Source organism: Peromyscus maniculatus, chromosome 10 (genome assembly GCF_049852395.1).
Source record: "Peromyscus maniculatus bairdii isolate BWxNUB_F1_BW_parent chromosome 10, HU_Pman_BW_mat_3.1, whole genome shotgun sequence".
Classification (NCBI taxonomy): Eukaryota; Metazoa; Chordata; class Mammalia; order Rodentia; family Cricetidae; genus Peromyscus; species Peromyscus maniculatus.
The window spans coordinates 764,994-785,054 of NC_134861.1; the positions used below are offsets into that span (position 1 = coordinate 764,994).

General features: G+C 49.6%; 1 protein-coding gene across 3 annotated transcripts in view; it reads right to left on the reverse strand.

The window, feature by feature from the left end:
• Positions 1 to 476: 476 nt before the first annotated feature.
• Stx18 (syntaxin 18) overlaps positions 477 to 20,061 on the reverse strand; it is a 98,463-nt gene continuing 78,878 nt past the window's right edge. For all 3 annotated transcript variants that reach the window (XM_006985616.4, XM_042285915.2, XM_076545681.1), the window contains 6 exons: positions 16,342 to 16,454; positions 11,366 to 11,454; positions 5,204 to 5,262; positions 4,101 to 4,170; positions 1,842 to 1,922; positions 477 to 1,057 (listed from right to left, as the gene is read on the reverse strand). In XM_006985616.4, coding sequence (XP_006985678.1) covers positions 962 to 1,057; positions 1,842 to 1,922; positions 4,101 to 4,170; positions 5,204 to 5,262; positions 11,366 to 11,454; positions 16,342 to 16,454 — 508 coding nt within the window. In that variant the 3' untranslated portion in view covers positions 477 to 961. The remainder of the gene's footprint in view (positions 1,058 to 1,841; positions 1,923 to 4,100; positions 4,171 to 5,203; positions 5,263 to 11,365; positions 11,455 to 16,341; positions 16,455 to 20,061) is intronic.

Consider the following 20,061-nt stretch of genomic DNA (forward strand, 5'->3'; position numbering starts at 1 on the left):
AGCAGAAGCAGCAGCAGCAGCAGCAGCACCTCACCCACTGTCAATCCCCCGATGTAACTTCTCATGTTCACTCAGCAAATAAAGAGCTCGTGGGCGCCTGAGCCGCACACTGGACTGTCTGTACTCAAGCGCTTCAGCAGGAATTGGGTGACACCAGGATAAATCTGTGCACAGATGCAGGCCGTGTGCTGCACGCTTCCAGCTCTCCATAGGCAACCCCGTGGCCTCTTCTAGAGGGGCAGATATGCAGGAACAAGGGCAGAAGGCCCGCTCTTCTGAATCCACACCCTTCCTGGAACACGAGCCTCTAGGACCCAGAGGCAGGAAACCAGGCTTCACATGCCCTGGGCCCTGCTTTGCTGTTCACATGCTGGGGGCCAGGGCAGGAAAGAGGTCTAGTGGCGGGCACCAGAGTCTGCCTGTCCAGCCAGGTGGCAGCCAGAGCTGCTCAGTGGAGACTCACTGACTGCAATAAGTGGCTGTAATTGCATTTATTAGCTTGACAAGGCAGATGTGAATTGTTTTCTCTGACAAAATGGCCACGTATCAGCACACATGAGACGCCACGAGGAAGTAAGAACCAATGACTTTAGAAACATTAGGCATGTTCTCCCCTGAAGCTACTGGTGTGGGAAGGGCAGGAGACGAGGCCCCAAGCATTGTAACGGGGACAGCAGGTGTGCCATATCCCTCCCTGTCCTGCTCAGCCCTGTCATACTTGTGGCCCTCCAGGAGGTGCCACTCCTGACTGCCTCGCCCCTTTATCCTCTGCCCCCGAAGACCGCCTCGGGCACTTTCAGTCCATGCAATTCCAGGTCCTGGCAGGTTTCGAAGGTTGGCTTGGGGGCCATGTCTCCCCAGCCCTTGGACCTTACACAGCTACACAACAGAAGAGACACCTGCTGGCACGTGGTGTGTGTGTCTGGGACAGCAGGGCAGACACAGGTGCAGCCCTCGTGGGCTAGCTGTCGTACCAGTCAAGGAAGAGCAAGGAGAAGGAACACATCACGAGGAAGAAGAGGATCCACACTCGGAAGCCGGCGTTGTTTTTGATGGCCTGGTAGGAAGAACACAGGTGTCAGCCCCACCCGGGACTGGTTTCGGAAGCCCTAAGTGTCCCACTCTTTCGCGTACACCTCCATGAATCCCATGCTCTCCTTAGATCGATGGCTTAAGTGAGAACAAAAGCCACCATGCATGGAGACCTTGCATTTCATTTTTGAGATTACATTTATCTCTGTGGGGGGGGGTATGTCACGGTGTGTGTGGGGTGGAGGGCCACAGTTAACTCTGTGCTTGTACCATGTGGATTTCAGGAATCAAGACTAGGTCATCCTGATTGGAAGCAAGCACCGTTACCCACCCGGCCCTTGCCTTCCATCCTCTTCTGTTGGGCAGAGCCTAGCCTCCTGGGACTTGCTCCCCAGGTCTGAACCAGGGCTCAGGTTTCCCCGGGATGTTCTTGTCTGTGGTGATGGGCCAGCCAGGAGGTCTGGGCTTTAGAGACAGCTGGCTCACAGGGCCGGGTGCCCTCCAGCTTCTGGCTTTTGCCCTCAGTGGGCTTATCCTTGGCTTCAGGCTGTCCTGGCCCTACTTGGATGCTCTCCACCCACACTGTTCTTGCAGGGCCAGAACTACTTTCTCTTGAAGATGAGCTGAAAGTAAGCCAGCAGGTCTATGAACACATGCACTTAGGGTGGCCCTGACCATAAACCCATGACTAGAGCTGCAGGATGGGCCCTGAGTGCTACACAGTGCACTTGGACAGCCTCACCAGTGAGCCTTGGGGTGCTGGGAAACAGTGCTGTGCCAACTCTGACCTGGGAGCCCCAGGTACCCACCTCTCGTATGTCTTCGTTGCCTTCCTTGATGTTTTCAGTTGCCCCCACAACTAACTGGTGAATGCTGTCAATTTCAGTCTCCTGTAAGAAGAGTGTCAGATAAGCCCAACCATTCTCCCCTCCACCAAGAAGATAGCCTTCTGCAAGTAGTTGCTGCCATGTTTCAAGCTCTAGAGGCTGTACCTACACAGCCTGGGAACCCTCGCCTGAACGTGGGTATCGCCCAACACAAAGAAAGGGAAACTCACAGCTCGGAGATGTTCACTAGCTTCTAGGAGACCACACAGTACCAGAGGGGCAGGACTAGGGTAAGGCTCTTGTCGGGCCATAGAGCCTGCACTGGCGCCACCTATCACTTCTCGTGTGTCACTTGTCAAGTGATAAGGACAAACATGACCTGCTGATTCTGGACTGGCCACTCCCACCAAGGGCCCTCTTCGTGCATTCCATTTATTCTTTATAAGGTCTAGAAGCCAGCTATAAATGTTACAGACTCTGAAACACACTAGCTACCCAAACAGCATGCTTTAACAAACTGTTGAAGGGGTAAGAGTTCCGACAAGATATGAACTGCTGGCCGCAAATGCCCTGGGCAGATGCTGGGAACATGGAAGTGAGAGTGCTGGTCCTGGCTCATGAGACCACACTGTTGGAGACCCTAAAACACCAGCCATGTGGGGCTGCCTTTGATCTCCCTGCTGCAGGCCGGGGAGGTGTGCCCTAATGTGGGCTTTTAGGGAGCCCTGCCTGATAGAATGCTGCAGAATGGAAAGCAGGCTTCACCCACCCAGTTCCTAACAGTGACATCACTGGAGGGCCCATGCATGGACCAGGACACATGGGTAGTGACACCCTGGTGGAGAATATCAGGCCGGGCGCAGAGGGGTTTGCCATAAACAGCCCCCAACACTGATATAAACAATGTTTTTGAGGCTCCAGCAGTCCACAAAGCCCTTGGCTGGACTCTAGAGGGATACCAAGCAACCCCTAAAGCATGCCACCTCCCCAGGGGCAGCTCTCTTCTCTCAGTGGGGCGGGTTGCCCAGGCCTCTGGTGCGGTCACTGCTGTGGCAGCCGGCCTCTCGTGCTAGAAGGCTGAGTACTGGAGCCTAAGAGACCATGACTCCCTAACCTACATGTGGCCGGTCAGGGGTGTCACTGAGCACCAGGGAAAGGGCGGAGTCCAGTGGCATGCTGGGTTACTACAGCAGGGCACTCCCTGGCTTGGTCAGAGTCCCACTAAAAGGCCTGCCATGGGCCAGTGGTCCTGCTCACTGGTTCTGAGAGTGAGGCAGGGCTCACCAGTTCTGCTCCAGACAGGGAGTGGGGCTTAGGAGAAGCACTGGCCACGGCATGCAGGGTGGAGCGTCCAGACTGAAGTCTGATCACCCTGCAAGCTGGGTGTTTCGGTCAAGGTGAGCTCTCCTCAAAACAAGCTGCTACGCCAGGAGGAGCTTACTTTGATGGCTTCCTGTGTCGTGCAGCTGACATGGCCATCAGGCCAAGGTGTCTGCACAAAGCCTGTCTCCAGGCTTCATGGCCTCCACATACATGGCTTGGGTAGATCTTTAAGAACTCTGTGAAGAGTATCTTACTTTCATGACCTTGAACTCCTAACTGTCCTTAGCTTCTACCGTGTGCATGTTGATTCAACTCTGTTGTGAGGTTCAGGAACTTGTTTTGTGAGTGAGCCAACAGCCCAGAGACAGAGAGAGGTGTCTTTTTCTGAAAGTCTTCTACAGTCCCTGGGTGCTAAAGTCCTAAGGTCCCCTGGACCAGTCCTATCCATCAGACTGTGTTCCTGAGGCAGCATGGACTGGCCGAGACGATCTAGTTTCTGGAGCACTGTGGACCAAAAAAAGCAGCTCTCCATTCTGCACTGTGCAGGGCTCGTCTGTGCTGATTTGTGAACATAACAGCAGCCCTCAGTCTCACCCCTTTCTACAGATGGGGAGCAATGGTGTGGAGGGGCTGCCTGACTCCCAGTCCTGGACTGCACCCTCCTACTACCACCAAATACTCTAGCTCACAGGGGCCATTCTGCTCTACGCTGGGTCCCCAGATAGAGCCCTCAGCTGTAGCAGAGGGATGCTGTGGGGTGACAGGAAGCTTTACCTGGGACCTCTGCGTGGTGTGACTGGCTAACCAAACATGATGCTGCCTAATCTGCACCACTCAGATGCTTCTGGAAGAGGGTTCTAAGCTCTCAGTCAATTCTAAGCCAAAACTCAAAACTGCTGGGCCTTTGGGCCTTCTTACCTGTTGCAAAACCTTTTCGGTGAATATCTCTTGGAGTCTGGAAATTTCAACGACTTTCCCTTCGATTTGCCTTCGAAAAAGAATCAATAGTTGACATGTTAGTTATTAGCTCCTGGTAATTTAAGAGGAATGGTCTACGTTCCTGAAGGAACCATAAAGGTGAGAACAACAGAAGATGGGCAGCCACTCCAGACGGGGAGAGGAGCTGGGCAGGCCCAGGACGTCCTCGGCATAGCCCAGTTACTGCCTGATGCATGCTAGAGAATCAAAAGGCATGGTCACTTGGAACGTTTCCCTCTCAAGCCAGCTCCTTGTGGCAAGAAAACGCCCCAGTTCAGTCAGTGGTCACCCCATCTGGTTTAGCACCTAAGCACTTGCCCAACTTGAAACACTGGGTGAGCCCTTTTCCCCGCTTCCTGCAGCCTAGGGCACCCTGGGGTGGACTGGGGCTGTACAGGTCTGAAGTGGAAGCTGGCTCAGGCTGAATGAACTGCTCCAGCACAGCTGGTGATCAGGCAGTGGCAGGAGGAGAAAGGCAGGCAGGATACAGGGAAGGAGCAGTCTCAGGTCTTGGGGAAGGAATAGCAAGGTGGGTGAGGACAAGGACAGCTAGGCTGGGAAGAGGGAGGCCTTGGAGAGGCACCTTTGGGACAAAACCCCCTGGGCTCTCCAAGGGGAGTAGCCCTGCCCAGAGTAAGTCCCTAGCCTGGGAGGGGGTGTACCCCGAATACAATAGAGCACAGCAGCACTCCTGGGGGACAAAGGCCCTTGAGTGAGCTCACTGGAGGCTCCAGACAAGTGAGCGTGAGCCTGGTCACCTGGAAGCAGACACTACTCGTGCCAACACCTGTCACAAGGGCTCTACTATATTTTACAGCTACTCCACCCAAGGACCCCTGAGGTGGTGGGTGTGGTCCCACTTTCGGGGTGCCTGTCTTTCTGCATGCTGCAGTACCCATAAGCCTGCTGTAGCAGCCAGTCTCTCCTGCCACAAGCCCAGCCAGGCCCACCCAGTTACATATGGGTGCTTGGGTGCCAAAGCAAATGGAAAAAGCCCGCAGTGTCTGGAAAAGTTGCCGTCAAGATATTAGCTATATACACACCTCACTTCGTCAAATAAGCTGTTCATTTCACCAATGAGTCGCTGATTTTCTTGTTCAAACTGCAAAGAAACACATACACTCAGAATGACATCAAGTGGAGCTCAAGGAGGGGGCTATAAGGAGCCTCTGGCCTTCCACCCGCCTTTTAAGGATCACTGCCCAGTCCCAGTGGTCAGCACAGGGCACTGTCAGAAGATTCTCTGGAAAATACCAGACTCGAGGAAGAAAATGCTAGTCTACCCAAAGACCAGCCGAGCTGCAGTGGCTTGCAGAGTCCCTCCCCCAGCTGCACCCAGAAGCAGCTGATCCCAGCTGCTGGACAGAGGAAGGCAGGCTCAGCAGCTCCCAGACACCCTTTCTGCCAGCAGCCCAGGGCCGCCACCTAGCCCTAGTGGCAACATCTTTAGACAGAGAACTTGGTGTGTGAAAGACTGTGCAGTAGAGGTGGCAGGCTACTTGGCCTGTGACAAGGACAGTCCTGTGAACTTTGGGAATCTTGTGTGACAGCACTAGGGCTGCCCTACTGGCTAGAGGTATGCACTACTGTATTTTTCAGAGTAAGTACCAAGTCTACCCCATCCTTTCCCTGTTGGCCTTGCCTGGCCCGGCAGAAGAGGCCTAGAGTAGATGTGATCTGGCCACTGCCCACCTCTGCGATGGCAGTCTCTGCCACTTCCACAGGGCACAGGTGGGTGGGGTAGTTCCCAGCACGACTCCTGAGCCATAGCAGGTTGCCTTGTAGCCTGGCCACAGCATTGCTAATGGCTCTTTACATTAGGCATCAAAGAGACCAGTAAGAGAATAAAACCTTCACTTTTGAGCCAGAAAGTGTCAGCTGTTGACTGTCGCTCAGCAATGACTTAGGAGGCCAGTGTTTCCTGAGAATGAGTAATTCCTTCAGCTGTAGGTGCTAATTTACCTGCACTAATCCCTTCAGGTATGGGTAGGCTTGTTTTCCAGAGAGATATTTTCTTTCTTTTTTTTTTTTTTTTTTCCCCCCGCTAATGATAAAATATGGTCCTGCCCTTTTAAATCTTGTTCTTAGTTACTTTGAAACTGTTCCTAAACACAATTAACTACGAGTCTAGGTGACTTATTACTGGGATGTTGTCCGGCGTTGTTCCTGGTTTCCTCCGGTCCAGACAGGAGGTACAGGGCTGTACTGCCTCTCTAAGCCTCAGCAGCTGTTACTTCTGAAGTGTCACATGGGCTCCAGGGCCAGGCTCTGGTTCTGGTTCCCCTGAGCCCAGGGGTTCTGTATGCCATCTCAGAAACAGGCAGCCTCTCAAAGAGAAGAGCAGATGCCTCAAGCCATCCCTGTGGTGAGGGTGAAGAGAGAGAGAGAGGGCTGACAGTGGTCGGGAGCCTCGGTGAGGGCAGCTCCACTGCAGGGCAGGTCAGAATGAAATGGAGTTCACAAAAACAAAGAAACGGTCAAAGCCTCCAAAACCCTCTTCCCCTAAGCCAGTGCTTCCCAACCTTCCTGATGCTGTGACCCTCTAATACAGTTCCTCGTGGTATGGGGACCCCCAACCAGAAAATTATTTTCATTGCTACTTCCTAACTGTAATTTAGTACTGTTATGGATCATAATGTAAATATCTGTGTTTTCCTGTGGTCTTAGGTGACCCCTGTGAAAGAGTTATTCAATCCCCAAAGGGTTGTGACCCACAGGTTGAGGACCATTGCTCTAAGCACCACTTTCTGAAGTCTAGCGGGTCCAGGCGTGGATGTCCACTGGCACTGGCTTCATGGTGGTTTTCTGAATGGCCAGCCTGCCCCAAAGGTTGGACAGGGGCAAGGGCTCATATACCCCATTGGTATGAAAACCCATGTGAAGCCCCATGAAAATGGTTGGGTGGCCCTAGCTAGTCAACAGCTTCTCAATGGCCATCAGTTTTTTGTGGACAGTTATGAGCCTTATACTTTCCTGACCGAGGTGTAGTCACAGCTGGAATTCCAGCTCCTTCTCCTGTGAAGCTTTATGTCTTCAGGTAGGTGAGTAATCTAATCACTGTCCTTCAGCCTCTGTCACCAAAAAGGGGACAAAAGGCCTTAGACAGTGAGGTCATTAAAACATGCGTGCTGTCTACATGAATACTCTCGGGAGACAGACTCCAGACAGGTGAGGTGAGCGGTGAGGTGCCGGACAGTCCCTTCTGACCTCACACTCAACAGGGCAGCTGTGGCCCTTGGCTGTTTCACTCTGTCAGGCTCTGAGAAATGCACACAGTCCATTCTAGGTCAGTCTAACTATGCAGCCATGCTGCTTCCTCACTTAAGCAGGGACTTGGCCAGGCACAGTGCTGAACCAAAGTCCTGGTCTCTGTGGTCAGCACCACAGCAGGATGTCTAGATGCCCAGAGATGCAATGTGACCACAGTCTAAGAGATACTTATCACTTAATGTGCTATGTTTGGATATCAATTCTCTCCTGAAAAGGCTCATGGTTGAATGAAGAGTTGGTTTCCAGCTGGCACATCCAGCCATTGAGAGGTTACTGGATCATTAATTATTCAGTGACTGATTCAGAATGATGAGGGATGTAGCTGAGGACGGGTCCAGCTGGCAGAAGTAGGTCAACAGGGGCATGTCCTTGGGGCAGCTGTAAGATGAGCAGCTCTTTCCCACCAGGCCCTTCTACCATGATGCTATCTCACCATAGGCCCGGAGCTAACGGACCCACTGACCACGGCCTGCACCCCCGAAACCATGTGCTTTCCTACCTTGAATAGCTTATCTCAGATATATCTGTCACAGTGAAGAATGGCTGGCATGCAGCAGCATCCTTTTTCTCTTGGATGGGCTCATATGTATCCCATGCTGGCTTACAACTCTGTATTTGAGGCTCTCCTGGCCTTCACCTCACAAGTGCTGAGATTACAGGTGTGCCCCACCACCTCTGCTTTCCCAGCATCACCCCAAAGATCTGGGGCCTGAGATCAGGTGACCATGAACAGGGGTCTCCGGCTAACTGCAGAGGGGCCTGCACTCCTTCTCCTGGATGAGGGTAGTAACACACACGGGGGGAAGTGCTCAGGTGGAGCACAGTGTGATCAGCAACGGCTCCCTCGGCCATCTTCCCGTTACTGGTCAGCTAGCTGGGCTTTGTGAGAGGGCTCCTAGTCTGGTTTAACGGACACAAGTCCACTGGTGATATCTTTCTGTAGAAAGCCTGTTTTTAATCTACCCATCTTTCGCTAAGTTTTACAAAGAGTAGAAAATAAGGCATGATGAAGTACTCCCGTCTCAGGTCATCCAGAGAAGAAAAGTGAGGACTCAGGACCCAGAGTCTGCCAACGACACCTATGTTCTTGATGCATGAACTATGCTGGGTCACAGTACGAAAGCCGGGCCAGCTGGCTGCTTGGGTTCCACGAGCTGCCTCAGGGGACACCTGCTACAGACACATTTCATATAGAATAAGAAAGAGGTCCCACTCATATCTTTCAAAGTTACCTCAATGAACACATCACTAAATAAAGGTGACTTTGAGTAAAGTGAATGAGGCACATAAAAGTAAGTGGGCTCTAAAAGGGAACAATTTTCTTGATGTTTGACATTAGAAAACAACTGAGTTTTACTTAGCCTGCCAAAAAACTCAGGGCCCCATCCACCTGTACAATGGTTTACACCTGGAGAGTGACTGGGCAAACATTCTGCAAATTCCTGCAGCCATTCTGCGATACCTAGCAAGCATTGCTTTGGCTAAATGAATGAATTAAATTGCCATTATAGGACTTAACTCATTATTTCACCCTGAGGGAAAGTTCTGAGACTGATTAGGAACTATGACCACAGTTTGCTAAAGTACTTTTCAATGTAAAACCAACAATACAGTATTCTTTCCCATCGTTTTTGGGATTATTTTTTGAATTTGGACTAGTAAGACTTTATAGCATGACACTCAGTAAGTACTCCCAAATAAGAACATCATTAGCTGAACACTAAGTAGCCTGTCATAAACATTCAGGACATCCTTCTGTCCCACCCACCTGCACCAACACAATACAAACTAGGAAGTACTGCAGACTCTGATTATGTCACCAATGCTGCAGGCTCAAATGCCAGCCTTTTGGGGAATGGTCTGGTTGGGACAGAGGACATGAAAGCTGGCACCAGCAGTCTTGGGAGAGAGCCTCACATCCTGACACTCATCTTCAGCTGTGGCAGGTGTGGGTCATGTGAACTGTGCACACGGCCTCCCTGGCTGTGCTGAGTGGCTCTCAATTGTGACTCCCCACAGTTCCGCAGGGCATCCACTGTAACCAGCTTGAGGTCCATTGAGGCTCATTCAATTCCCAAGTTATGCAGACAATTAGTGAGAGGAGAGGAGGAGGATGATTCACAGCTGATTGCCTGGTCCTAGAGCCCTTGTTCTCCATCATCTCAGAAGGACTGTGGCATGAGATGGCAGACACCTGACTATTGCTTCCTCACGCCTACCTACCACATTGCCAGTGGCTTCTAAGTCATGTGCCTGCAAAGGTTAACAGACCTTTGGGGCTCATCACTGCTCCAGGAGAAAGACAAAGTCCTCTGGCAAACCCCTGTTGAATATTCTGGCTATCTCCTTTATGAAGAATGATGGGACATAAAAGAGTGAGGTCCAGCACACATTTAAAGTCTGCTTACACTCAACAAAAGTGTCCTTTCTCAATGAAGAGATTGAGTAGTACACATTAGCTCTAGCAAATTTGCAACATTTGGGGCAATATACCTCTTCATTTCCACTAGCAAAGTTCTTTTGTATAAACCAATGATAGGGAATGCAATCCAACTGTGTTGAAACGCATTTGTTGTTTTTACATCTCAGCCTGCTTCGAATGCAGCATTCCCAAGGAACACTCATGGCTTGTCCCATCCCTGTACAGTGTTTCTCGAGGACCTCCTCTAAGCCCATGGTCCTCCAGCACGAAGATGCCTCTAGACTAAGCCCTAGGCCCTATGACAGCCCACACCTTCTACCATGTCCACAGCACTTCCAGGCTGTCTGACATGGAATTCATCATCTCCTGTTCCCCAGTGCCCAGCCCTATGTTTGCCCTTCTCCTGACCGCTCAGGTCAGAAACATCCCAAGTGTCTGGTCCTCTCACAGTTGTCCTTCAAGGGATAGCTCTCCATCATCAGCTCCTGGAGGCAGCCATTATTGCCACTGAGAGCAGTGAGAGGGCATGTTGCTTTTCACATGTTTATGCTACTTTCTGGAAGGAAAACTTTCTGTTTCAGGCAAGGAGGAGCAGGGAATCTGAAGAGTCAAAAGCTCTGAGCTGGTCACCTGGGCTGGGCAGCTGATGCTGAGGAAGACAGACATGTGGACAGGCCTTCTGTATACCATTCACAAGAGTCCATCAGTCACTTACTGCTTAGAAGCACTCCTAATCACTGGCCTGGGACTAAGGCAAGGACAGTGAGCCAGGAGCCTGCTCACATGGCGCTAGCACAGTAGAGAAGGTACAGAATAAAGTCAGAAAGGACTCCAGGAGGCTACACTGCAGACATTAGAGGAGTCAGAAAGTCGAGGGCTGAGCCAAGGCCAGAGCCCATCCTTACTAGACAGGAGAGCCTCTGTTTACCACGGTTCCTTCAGTCTCTGGAGGCTGGGAACCCAGCTCCACTCTTATCAGCAGGGGCTTGCTGACAAGGGCATTTCTGCTCTTGGCCAAGGGCAGGAGGAGATGGTGAATACTGCAGCCTGAAGAAGATCCAGGGAGATGAGTCTTAGAATGCTCATTGTCAATGGCTGCACAGCCAGGGGCTGCCATTTAGGAGATCCTCATCCAAGCCCTGTCCCCTGAAATGACTGAGATGACAAACAACAGCACTTAACATGGGACAGGTCATCAATCACTATGCTTTCAACTGAGTATAAACAACATCTTGGCAAATATAAAAGACTCATTTAACTTAATCTGGATGCCTACTATTCTGCTGGTGAAGACGCTTAGCAAGACCAACCAAGCTCACTTCTGTTTTACTATGCTACTGTCCATTGAAATCATGTCAATCCTAACAGGAAGTAAGATATTAAGTGGGTAAGTGTATGTAAAATGTGTTTGTATGTTTAAAGCCCAGTATCAAATTAGGGCAAGGGCGTTTGCACAGCCTCGCACTCACTGAAGGTCTTAGGTCAGGCAGCTGAAGGAAGCAGTTAGCATTACCATCTGTATCTCTTCTGGAGACAGCTCATCTTCACCCCTGCCATCGCCCCAGGTTCCCAGTTCAGGCTGTGCTTCGGCCAAAGGCTTTTCTGTTAAGAAACAAAACCATAAAGTGGACAAAGACAGGAGGCCAGCTCTTCCTTCAGAACAGGCAGCTGAAGAAACAGGCACAGGAAGACAGCAGAAGGAGTGGGGTTCTGCAGCATGGTCCACACTGAACAGCTGGCTAATGTGCAGCAGCAGCAGCAGCAGCAGCAGCAGCAGCAGCAGCTCCATGTCCCCACCCACACACACAGTTGAAGTCTTTCTCTAGGACAGCCACTTACCCTAGAATATGAACATTTTACTCTAGACAGCCTTTTGCTCATGATCAGGCGAGCACACAATGCCCCTCGACAGCACCCGTGCCTAGAAAGAACTGCTGCGCGGTGCAGCAGCTACAGCCTGCACATTGTTGTAGGGCTAGCTGATGGAGGCAAGGGCTGCTTAGTAGAGACCGGGACAAATCTGTCCCCAGAGTGACTCTCCTTCTGTGTGTCTCCGTGTCCCTGGGCTCTATCACGGTTGTGTCAGGAACTCAAAGGAAATGCTGCATCTTTTTCCTCTCTCTTCCTGTTGAGTTTAGCCCCATGGGGCAGGGAGAGTTCAGGCTGTTCTGATGGGGAAAAGCATCAGAGGAAACATCACAACAGCAGCAGTCAAGGGGAGGCAGATCAGGCCCACCCTGTGTGACAGGCGCAGCTACTATTAGAAACACATCTTCCCAAACAGTCACCTACACCTCAGGGCAGGTGACACAGAGCTACAGACAAGGAAATACACATCGATATCACAAAGACTCCCCAGGCACAGTGGCACTGTTCCGAGGCAACACTCTGGGTGTGAACCCATGTGCTGTCAGCCACCACTCACACCCCTGTGACGTCGATCTCCTGCTTGGCTTCAGTATGGCCCCTATTTCAGACTTTTCTTCCCTTTCTCCTTTGAATACAAAACCAATCAGAAACATAAACCCCATCATAATGGGTCCAGGTATGAATGACCTGCATCAGGATGGAGAAGTTCTGTACTCTACAGGTGGTTGAACTGTATGCCACCTGAAGCCCTCCTGACCCGGGCCTCAGGAATCAGCCTCAAGTGCAGTGCTCAAGAATACTGTGCCAACCACTCAGAGCCAGATGCCCCACCTGCATCCCGGGCATTCTGCAACCATATTTCCTACAGCTCCTCACTAACTGCGAGGGTCTTCTTTAATGACTACATCCCACAGGGGCCTCCATGATTTCTGGCCCCTTGAATGTTTTCTTGCTCTAACTGTTCCTTCTGCCTACAAGTTTCTAAGCTTCTTTTTTTTGGGGGGTACTGACTCACTTGCTCAGGGTTACCACTTCCTGAGGTCCTCAGGACCCTCTGTACAGCTGTCCCCACATCTGCTTTTCCTAGGATACTCCTTACTCCCTCCCAGGAGCTGGTATCCCACCTTCCCTGGCAACAGTGAGCTCTGCAGAGGCAGGAACAGTGGCTCACTTGAGAAATATATCTGAATACCCAGAAACCAAGATGGGCAAACAACTTACACTGAGACATGAAGATGCAGCCTCGCCAGGAAGAATGTTTACAGAAAAGGCCTTCATGCTGGGGTGGCAGGCCAACCAACAGAGGTGCAAACCCGCCGGCTAAATGAGCAAGTGCCAAATGGCAGAGGGAGTATGACAGACAGGAGACAACTCTTGCCTAGAGCTGTACCACCTTGTTCTGTGCCAGAACACGCCTGTCTAAGCGGCATCTCAGGTTTCAAAAGGAAATAAATACTGAAAGGCAAAGTAAGCAAAGGACACATCTGCACAGGCCAGGCTTGAAAAGTGTTCCTACAGAAAACCTAGTGCATGTCCACACACAGCCATGGAGGAAAGAGCAGACACACAGCTAGGGACAACAGAGAGCACCTGGCTGTAGCGGAAGATTTTCCCTGTCAACACCAAGGCTGGGATGGAAGAAGAGCCTAGCCAGGAAAACAGATAGTGCATGGAAGCTGGATGCAGGCCTTTCCCTAGACAGCCTGGCCTGCTTCTCCCCTCTCTATCATCTCCTCAGAGGTGCACCCAGGCCATGGTTCCAAGCTGCCTATTTTCTAGGGTCCTCCAAGCTCCTAGTCCTAAGCCCTCTCTGCTCACTCCACCATCAAAACTGCACACCCAGCGGACACCTCATGCCCAACTCTGTAGGCCCGCATGTGGAGTCCCTTCCCCCACCTTGCTGCCAGATTGCACATTGAGCTGCACTCACCTCAGGCAGCAATGCCCAGCAGCTCTTCGGCCTCAAGGCTGTAAGTTACTAAGTGTTCCCATCCTCCAAATGTAACTCGAGCACTCCTCACTCTGCTCCATGTGAGTTTGGGTGTGTATGTAGGGGTGGTCCCTGGTGGCAGATGTCTTGTCTGGGTTGCTGTAAGAGATTCCTGTCCAGCCTGCCAGCTTATACACCACTTCTCAGCTGTTTCCAGGCTTTGCAGATGTAAGCCATACCATGGCACACTCCAGCTTTGGAATGCCCAGTGTATTCCTACCATGCTGAGGTCCAAACTCTACCTCAGCATGTGGGCTGTATGGGTACACCTCCCCATTTCTCCTCCTCCAGGACCAGGTTTGCCTTTTCCATGCTGCCCCCTCTGGAGGTGTGAGGTGCCTTGCAGCTGGCATGTGCTCCCTGATCATTGATGGTGCTGGGTCCTCTTAAAGTGCTTATCTGTCATGAGTAGATGTTCCTTTAAGAAACTGCCATTCATTCAATGTTTTTATGGGTTTTGCATTTGTGTGTGCTCCTTGTGTTTATTTATTTATTTTTATTTTTTCAATACAGGGTTTCTCTGTGTAACAGATCTGACTGTCCTGGAACTTACACTGTAGATCAGGCTGGCCTCGAACTCACAGAGATCTGCCTGCCTCTGCCTCCTGAGTGCTGGGATTAAAGGTATGTGCCACCACTGCCCAGCCTTTATTTTTAAAAACATACTGTTTTGTTTGTTTGTTTGTTTGTTTGTTACAGAGAGAAAGGGTGTGGTGTTGGGTGGGTGAGCAGAAGCTGGGAGGAGTTGGGGGAAGGGAAACTATGATCAGAATGTATTGTATGAGCATTTTTTTTTTCAATTAAAAAAAAAAAAAAGGAACTGCCCTTCAGATCCTCTGCCCATTTTCCAACTTTGAGTTGAGAGGTCTATCTGTGTCCATCAGGTGGATGGAAGTCCCTTATCAGACATGTGGTACAATATAAATGGTTTTCCATTCAGCGGGCTGTCTTTGCACTTCTTGGTGGCCTCCTTTGAAAAGCAAGCCCCAGTAACTAGCCTGATCTCCTTGCTCCCATGTGTAAGCCTGCAGAGCATGTGAGCATGGATGTGAGTGCTGGGGCCCAGGTGCTTCCACATCACATGTTCTGTGTCTCCTGTATGCTGCTCAAAACAGTCAGAAGATAAGCTGATCATGTCTCTCTAAGGCAGAGCACTAGAACAACACTGCTTTCCAACTGTGCTTTCCACCACAATGGAAGGATGTCAGTATAAAGATCTCGCTTGTTTCCCTATGAGCCCAAAGAAGAGCCATTTCCACTCACTTATGACACCCCTAACACCCAGCCCAAGGCCTGGAATAACACGCCATGGTAGGCTTGAGGTCAGTGGTGAGACCTGGTATCTTCCCATGAGACTTCCTAGAGGTTCTCAGTCGGCATTGGCTTTCCCTGACCTCACCAGTGTGCATAGGATTTATTGAGTAGGTGAATGACGATGGAGATGCTGTGTCCAGCTTCAGTAAATTTAATTATGATGTCCCTGTCTTGTCTTCTAAGCTGTGCCCATGGACTGTAGGAAGCCCGGGCACAGGAGACATACAGAGCTCCTGCCTGCTAGACCACAGCAACTACCAGCCAGGGATAGGCTGAGACTGTGCAAGCAGAACCACCCATGTGGAGGGCTGCTGTATGTCCTCAGTGCTGGGCTTTGAGCTCTTATATAACCTCTGAATCTTGGCTTCTTCACCACAAAACACAATAGTGCACACCCCAAAGAGCCAATGAGAGTCTGGCCTGTGATTCAGTCAGCACGTGAGGCATAAGGGCTCCAAAAGAGCTATTCTCATTGCACAAAGGACCTCTGGTATCCTCTAGGCTGGTGAGCCATGGTGCATGGGAAACACTTAAGAAATGAGATCGAGGTGGGCTTGAGAGCCAAACCCACACACCAGTGAATCCTGGACCCACCATTTATGAGCTTTCACCTCAGACAAGTAGCCCAGGCTCTGAGCCTTTCAGAGTCTTCTCAATAAAAGAGACTCATGACACTCCAGTGCTGCAGTGAGGTGAGGCAATGTAGAGCCACAAACATGGCAAATAAGACATTCAGGCCTCATGGCTTCAGTGAACTGCTAGGCAGTGAAACCAGCTTGCTTGCTAACTCCTCAGGGATGCAATGCTCTGAGCAGGTGTCCCTACCCAGGCACACATGGACTGCACACATAATCAAACAGTCCGTGACATTCAGACTTGAAGGAGACTCTGCATTTCTTTGACATGCACTGTCAGGGACATTACTGTATCTGTGATGACAAGAGACACAAACCCATACTTGCACCTTGTCCCAAGGGCTTGCCTTGCTATGGAGGCCACTGACAAAGCATGCTCCACCCTGGGGCAGAGCGGTTGGCTGCGCCAGTGCAGACTTCCACTGTGGCGGGATATACCCTCTTCAGCGGACAGCTGGGATAGTGCCTCCTCATCTCCAGCTGGTGCACAGGAAAGCAGCCCTTCCTCAGGTCCAGTGAACAGGCGACTCCCCAGACTAAGCATTGCCGCTCACGCTTCTTTTGCTTTGGGCAGCTGTGCTCACAGCATGAGTCAGGAACTGCTGCCTCTTGCTGCTCTGTATTTCTGCCAACAGGTCAGAAGGACCAAGTGCCAAACAAAACCGTTATCCTCATTCATACCTGGCAACTCCTCGGTGGCAGGCTTTTCTTCCGAGTCCTGGGAAGCATTCTGTGAGGCTTTCTCAGATGGGGGTTCTTTCCTCTTTGTATTTGGCTCAGGTTCCAGCTTAGATCTAAACACAAATTCTTAGTTATTTATTTTACCTCCCAAACAGGATCCTTTCTGACAACAGAAAGGGTCATGTGTGACTTGTGCATTTTTGCTCTGGTCTCTCTCCTGGGCCTCAGGAGTCACATGGACACTTCATACCTTACTGCAAGGTACCATGTTGGTGGTACACTGCCTTCTGCATTTCAGCCACAGCTCGGTGCCTAGCATCTGCATGCTCTGAGGTTGCCCTGGAGACACCACACCAGGAAGTGTATGTACAGCAATCCAGTAATTTTACACTAACGTAAAAGTATTGTCAAAGACACATGCATGGGACACACGCATGGATGCATGCACACACATGCACTATCTTAAAATAGTTTACCTATGAAAGTGTAAGTCTTTAGCAGCTTGTTGAGCTAGGAAGCCTTTGCACTTAGTTTTCTTCCCACCTTTTCAGAAACTACTCTGCCCATGGTGTGGTCTCTTTTTCTACCCATAGTGTGCGTGTTTAATCTCTGCTACCTAAAGATCTTTTCGGGTTTTCTTTTTAAATTCATTATTCATTAGTGTGTGTGCACACGTATATCTGCAGGCACACAGTGCACACGTGGAGGTCAGAAGACAACTTTTGTAAGCAGGTCTTCTCTTTCCACTTTGTTGAGGAAGGGTCCCTCTCATTTCTCCAGAAGGTCCAGGTGATGTCCCTGTCTCCACTTCCCATCTCGCTGCAGGAGACTGCAACTACATAAGTGTGCTATAGCATCTGTTCTTTGGTGAGTTCTTTTGTTTTTAAACACGGGTTCTTAGTATCAAACTTAGGTTATTAAGATTGTGCAGAAAGTGCTTTTACCTGCTTAGCCATCTTGTTGAACCATGAGTATGAGTGTGTGTGTGTGTGTGTGTGTGTGTGTGTGTGTGTGTTGTGCATAGGTGCATTCACTCATATGTGCATGCATAGAGGCCAGAGGTCAATGTTAGGAGTTTTCCTCTAGAACTCTCCACCTTATTTTTATTGTTGTTATCTTGTTCTCATTATGTAGCTCTGGCTGTCCTGGAACTTACTATGAAGACCAGGCTGGCCTCAAACTCTGAGATCTGCCTGCCTCTGCCTCCTGAGTGCTGGGACTAAAGGTGTGCGCCACCATACCTGGCTTCCACTCATTATTTGAGACAGGGTCTCTCAATGAACTAGAGTTCACTATTTCTGCTAGACTGGCTGGCCAGCGAACCCCAGGAACTACCTGTCTCTATTTCCAGTGCTGAGGTTACAGGTTGTACATGGGTGGTAGGGATCTGAACTCGGGTCCTTACACTTGCACAGCAAACACTTCTCCCCCAGCCATCTGTGCAGGCCCCAGCTTTCATAGCAAGCAGTCTCCTGTTCCTCCTTAGAGTGGGTCTGTGTCTTTGTGAGTTGTGTGTGCTGCTTACTGGATTAGTGCCTGCATGCACTGTCTGCTGAGTTCTACAGAGGTCCCCGAAAGGCCTCTGTTGAGGTCCAGTGTATGGCTTTACTGAGTGAAGCTTCAAGAGGTAGGGTTAGTGTAAGAAAGGCCATTGGGGATGTGCCCCTGAAGTGTTCACTGGGACACTTTCTTTTTCTTTGTTCTCCAACTGGGTGGCATGAGGCAAACAGGCTTCCTTTGCCATGTGCTCTGTCATGGACTGCATCCCCAGGACCAAGCTCTCACAAGCCGAGACCTCCAAAACCAGGACCCCCATAGACTTTCTTCGTTCAACTCCTTTTTTTATTTTATTTTAATTTTTGGAGCCAGAGTCTCACTATGTGGTCCTGGCTGGCCTGGAACTTGCTATGGGACCAAGGTGGCTCACAGAGACCCACCTGCTCCTGTTACCCGAGTGCTGAGATTAAAGGCAGGCACCACCATGACCACTGACCTCTTTTTAAGTTGACTGTCACAGGTATTTAGTCAGAGTGATGGGAATCTAACTAACACAGTGATCAATAAAAACGTGTTGAATGAATGAATGTTTTATAAACACTAGTAAATGGCTAACAGAGGAGAAAAACTCGTCCTAAAATGATGTGCTTAGAACCAAGCAGACTTGGCTGTATGCATGACTGTAATCCCAGCACTCAGGAAACAGGCAGAAGGATTGCTGCCAGAAGTTTTATGACAATCTAGGTTACAATGTGCAGACAGAAGAATCAATCAATCAATCACCAAAATAAAACAATATGCACCATAATAGCTTTTATTAAAACCTATATGAAACTTACAGGCAGGGTGCTGAAAAGATCCATGATATTTTTAGCTAGCCAGACTGTGAGTAAAAGAGTAAAGTCAACTCATGCTGGTTGGATCTGGTTTACACACACCACTTAGTATTTGCCAAACACCTATGATGTGCCAAGTACTTCTCTAAGCACCTTATGAGGATAAATGCAGACAAATTTATCCAACTCCAAAACATCTCTCTAAGAAGGTACTAGTATTAAATGACCTTTCTTATAAAGAAGGGAACTGAGGCCACACAGTAGTTAGGCTGAGACAAGACCTTAGGGTCCCAGCTCCAGAGTCCGTGTTCTGTCAGCTCCATGAAGAAAGTCTCTTTAACCAACATTAAATGAATAAGTGGCTATGCCATTCAGATCCTGACTAGACAAAGCACAGAGGAGGGAGACAACTGTCCACAGCAGAGACCTCACAAAGGGCCTATGTCAGGACATAGAAGGAACTCCTACAGAAGTCAACAAAAGGAAATGATTCAATAACAAAGTGTATGAGAGACTTGAATAGATGTTCTGGAGGAAATATAGAAGTCATTGGTAAACACATATGAACAAGTTGTTAGTACAAACCCAAGCCACAGTGAGATGATCCTGCACACCCACAGGAAGAGTTAAAACACGTTTGAACCACACTATCTATATCCTGGGGAGAATGAGGACGAATCAGAACCTCACATAGCTGGATGGTTATAAAATACTGTTACCACCATGGAAAACTTGGAACAGTTTCTTATTAAATCTAACAATGTCTCCACTGAAACACAGAAAACTCACTTTGAAGCATCTACCAAAGAGAAAGGAAAAGGTACATCCACACAAAACAATCAAGCAGTCACAGCAGACTTACTTGTACAGAAAAGAGATGGAAACAATCCCATGCCGACCAACACGAGAGTAGGTAAGGCAATGGTGTGTGGTTCACAGAGCACCATAGTACTCATCAGCATGGTTAATCTTTTTAACATGTATAAAGAAGAAGGCTCAGGCATAGTGCTCAATGAGCATGCCTAAGGCCCTGGGCTTGATTCCAGTACTGCAAAAAACAAACTCAAAAGAAACCTTAAGAAACAAACAGGGCTTAGTCTGTATTTAGCATTAAGTGTATTAATACAATTATAAAATGAGATACTACTTAACATTTTGGGTCAAATTAGTCTTGTAATTTAGTAATTGAGGAGCTTGACACATTAGGCAATTTTCAAACTAGCCTGAAAAAAAATACCCATCAATCAGAATTTTCAGTATTTTCCTCTGGTAAGTGACAAGTGTCTTGACATTTCTTGGTCTGATTTCTCATCTGTAAAACGGACTATAAGAGTGTCCTTGTGTGGTCACTAGTTCCCCTGGGATGCTTAAGTAACAGAGTCAGCAT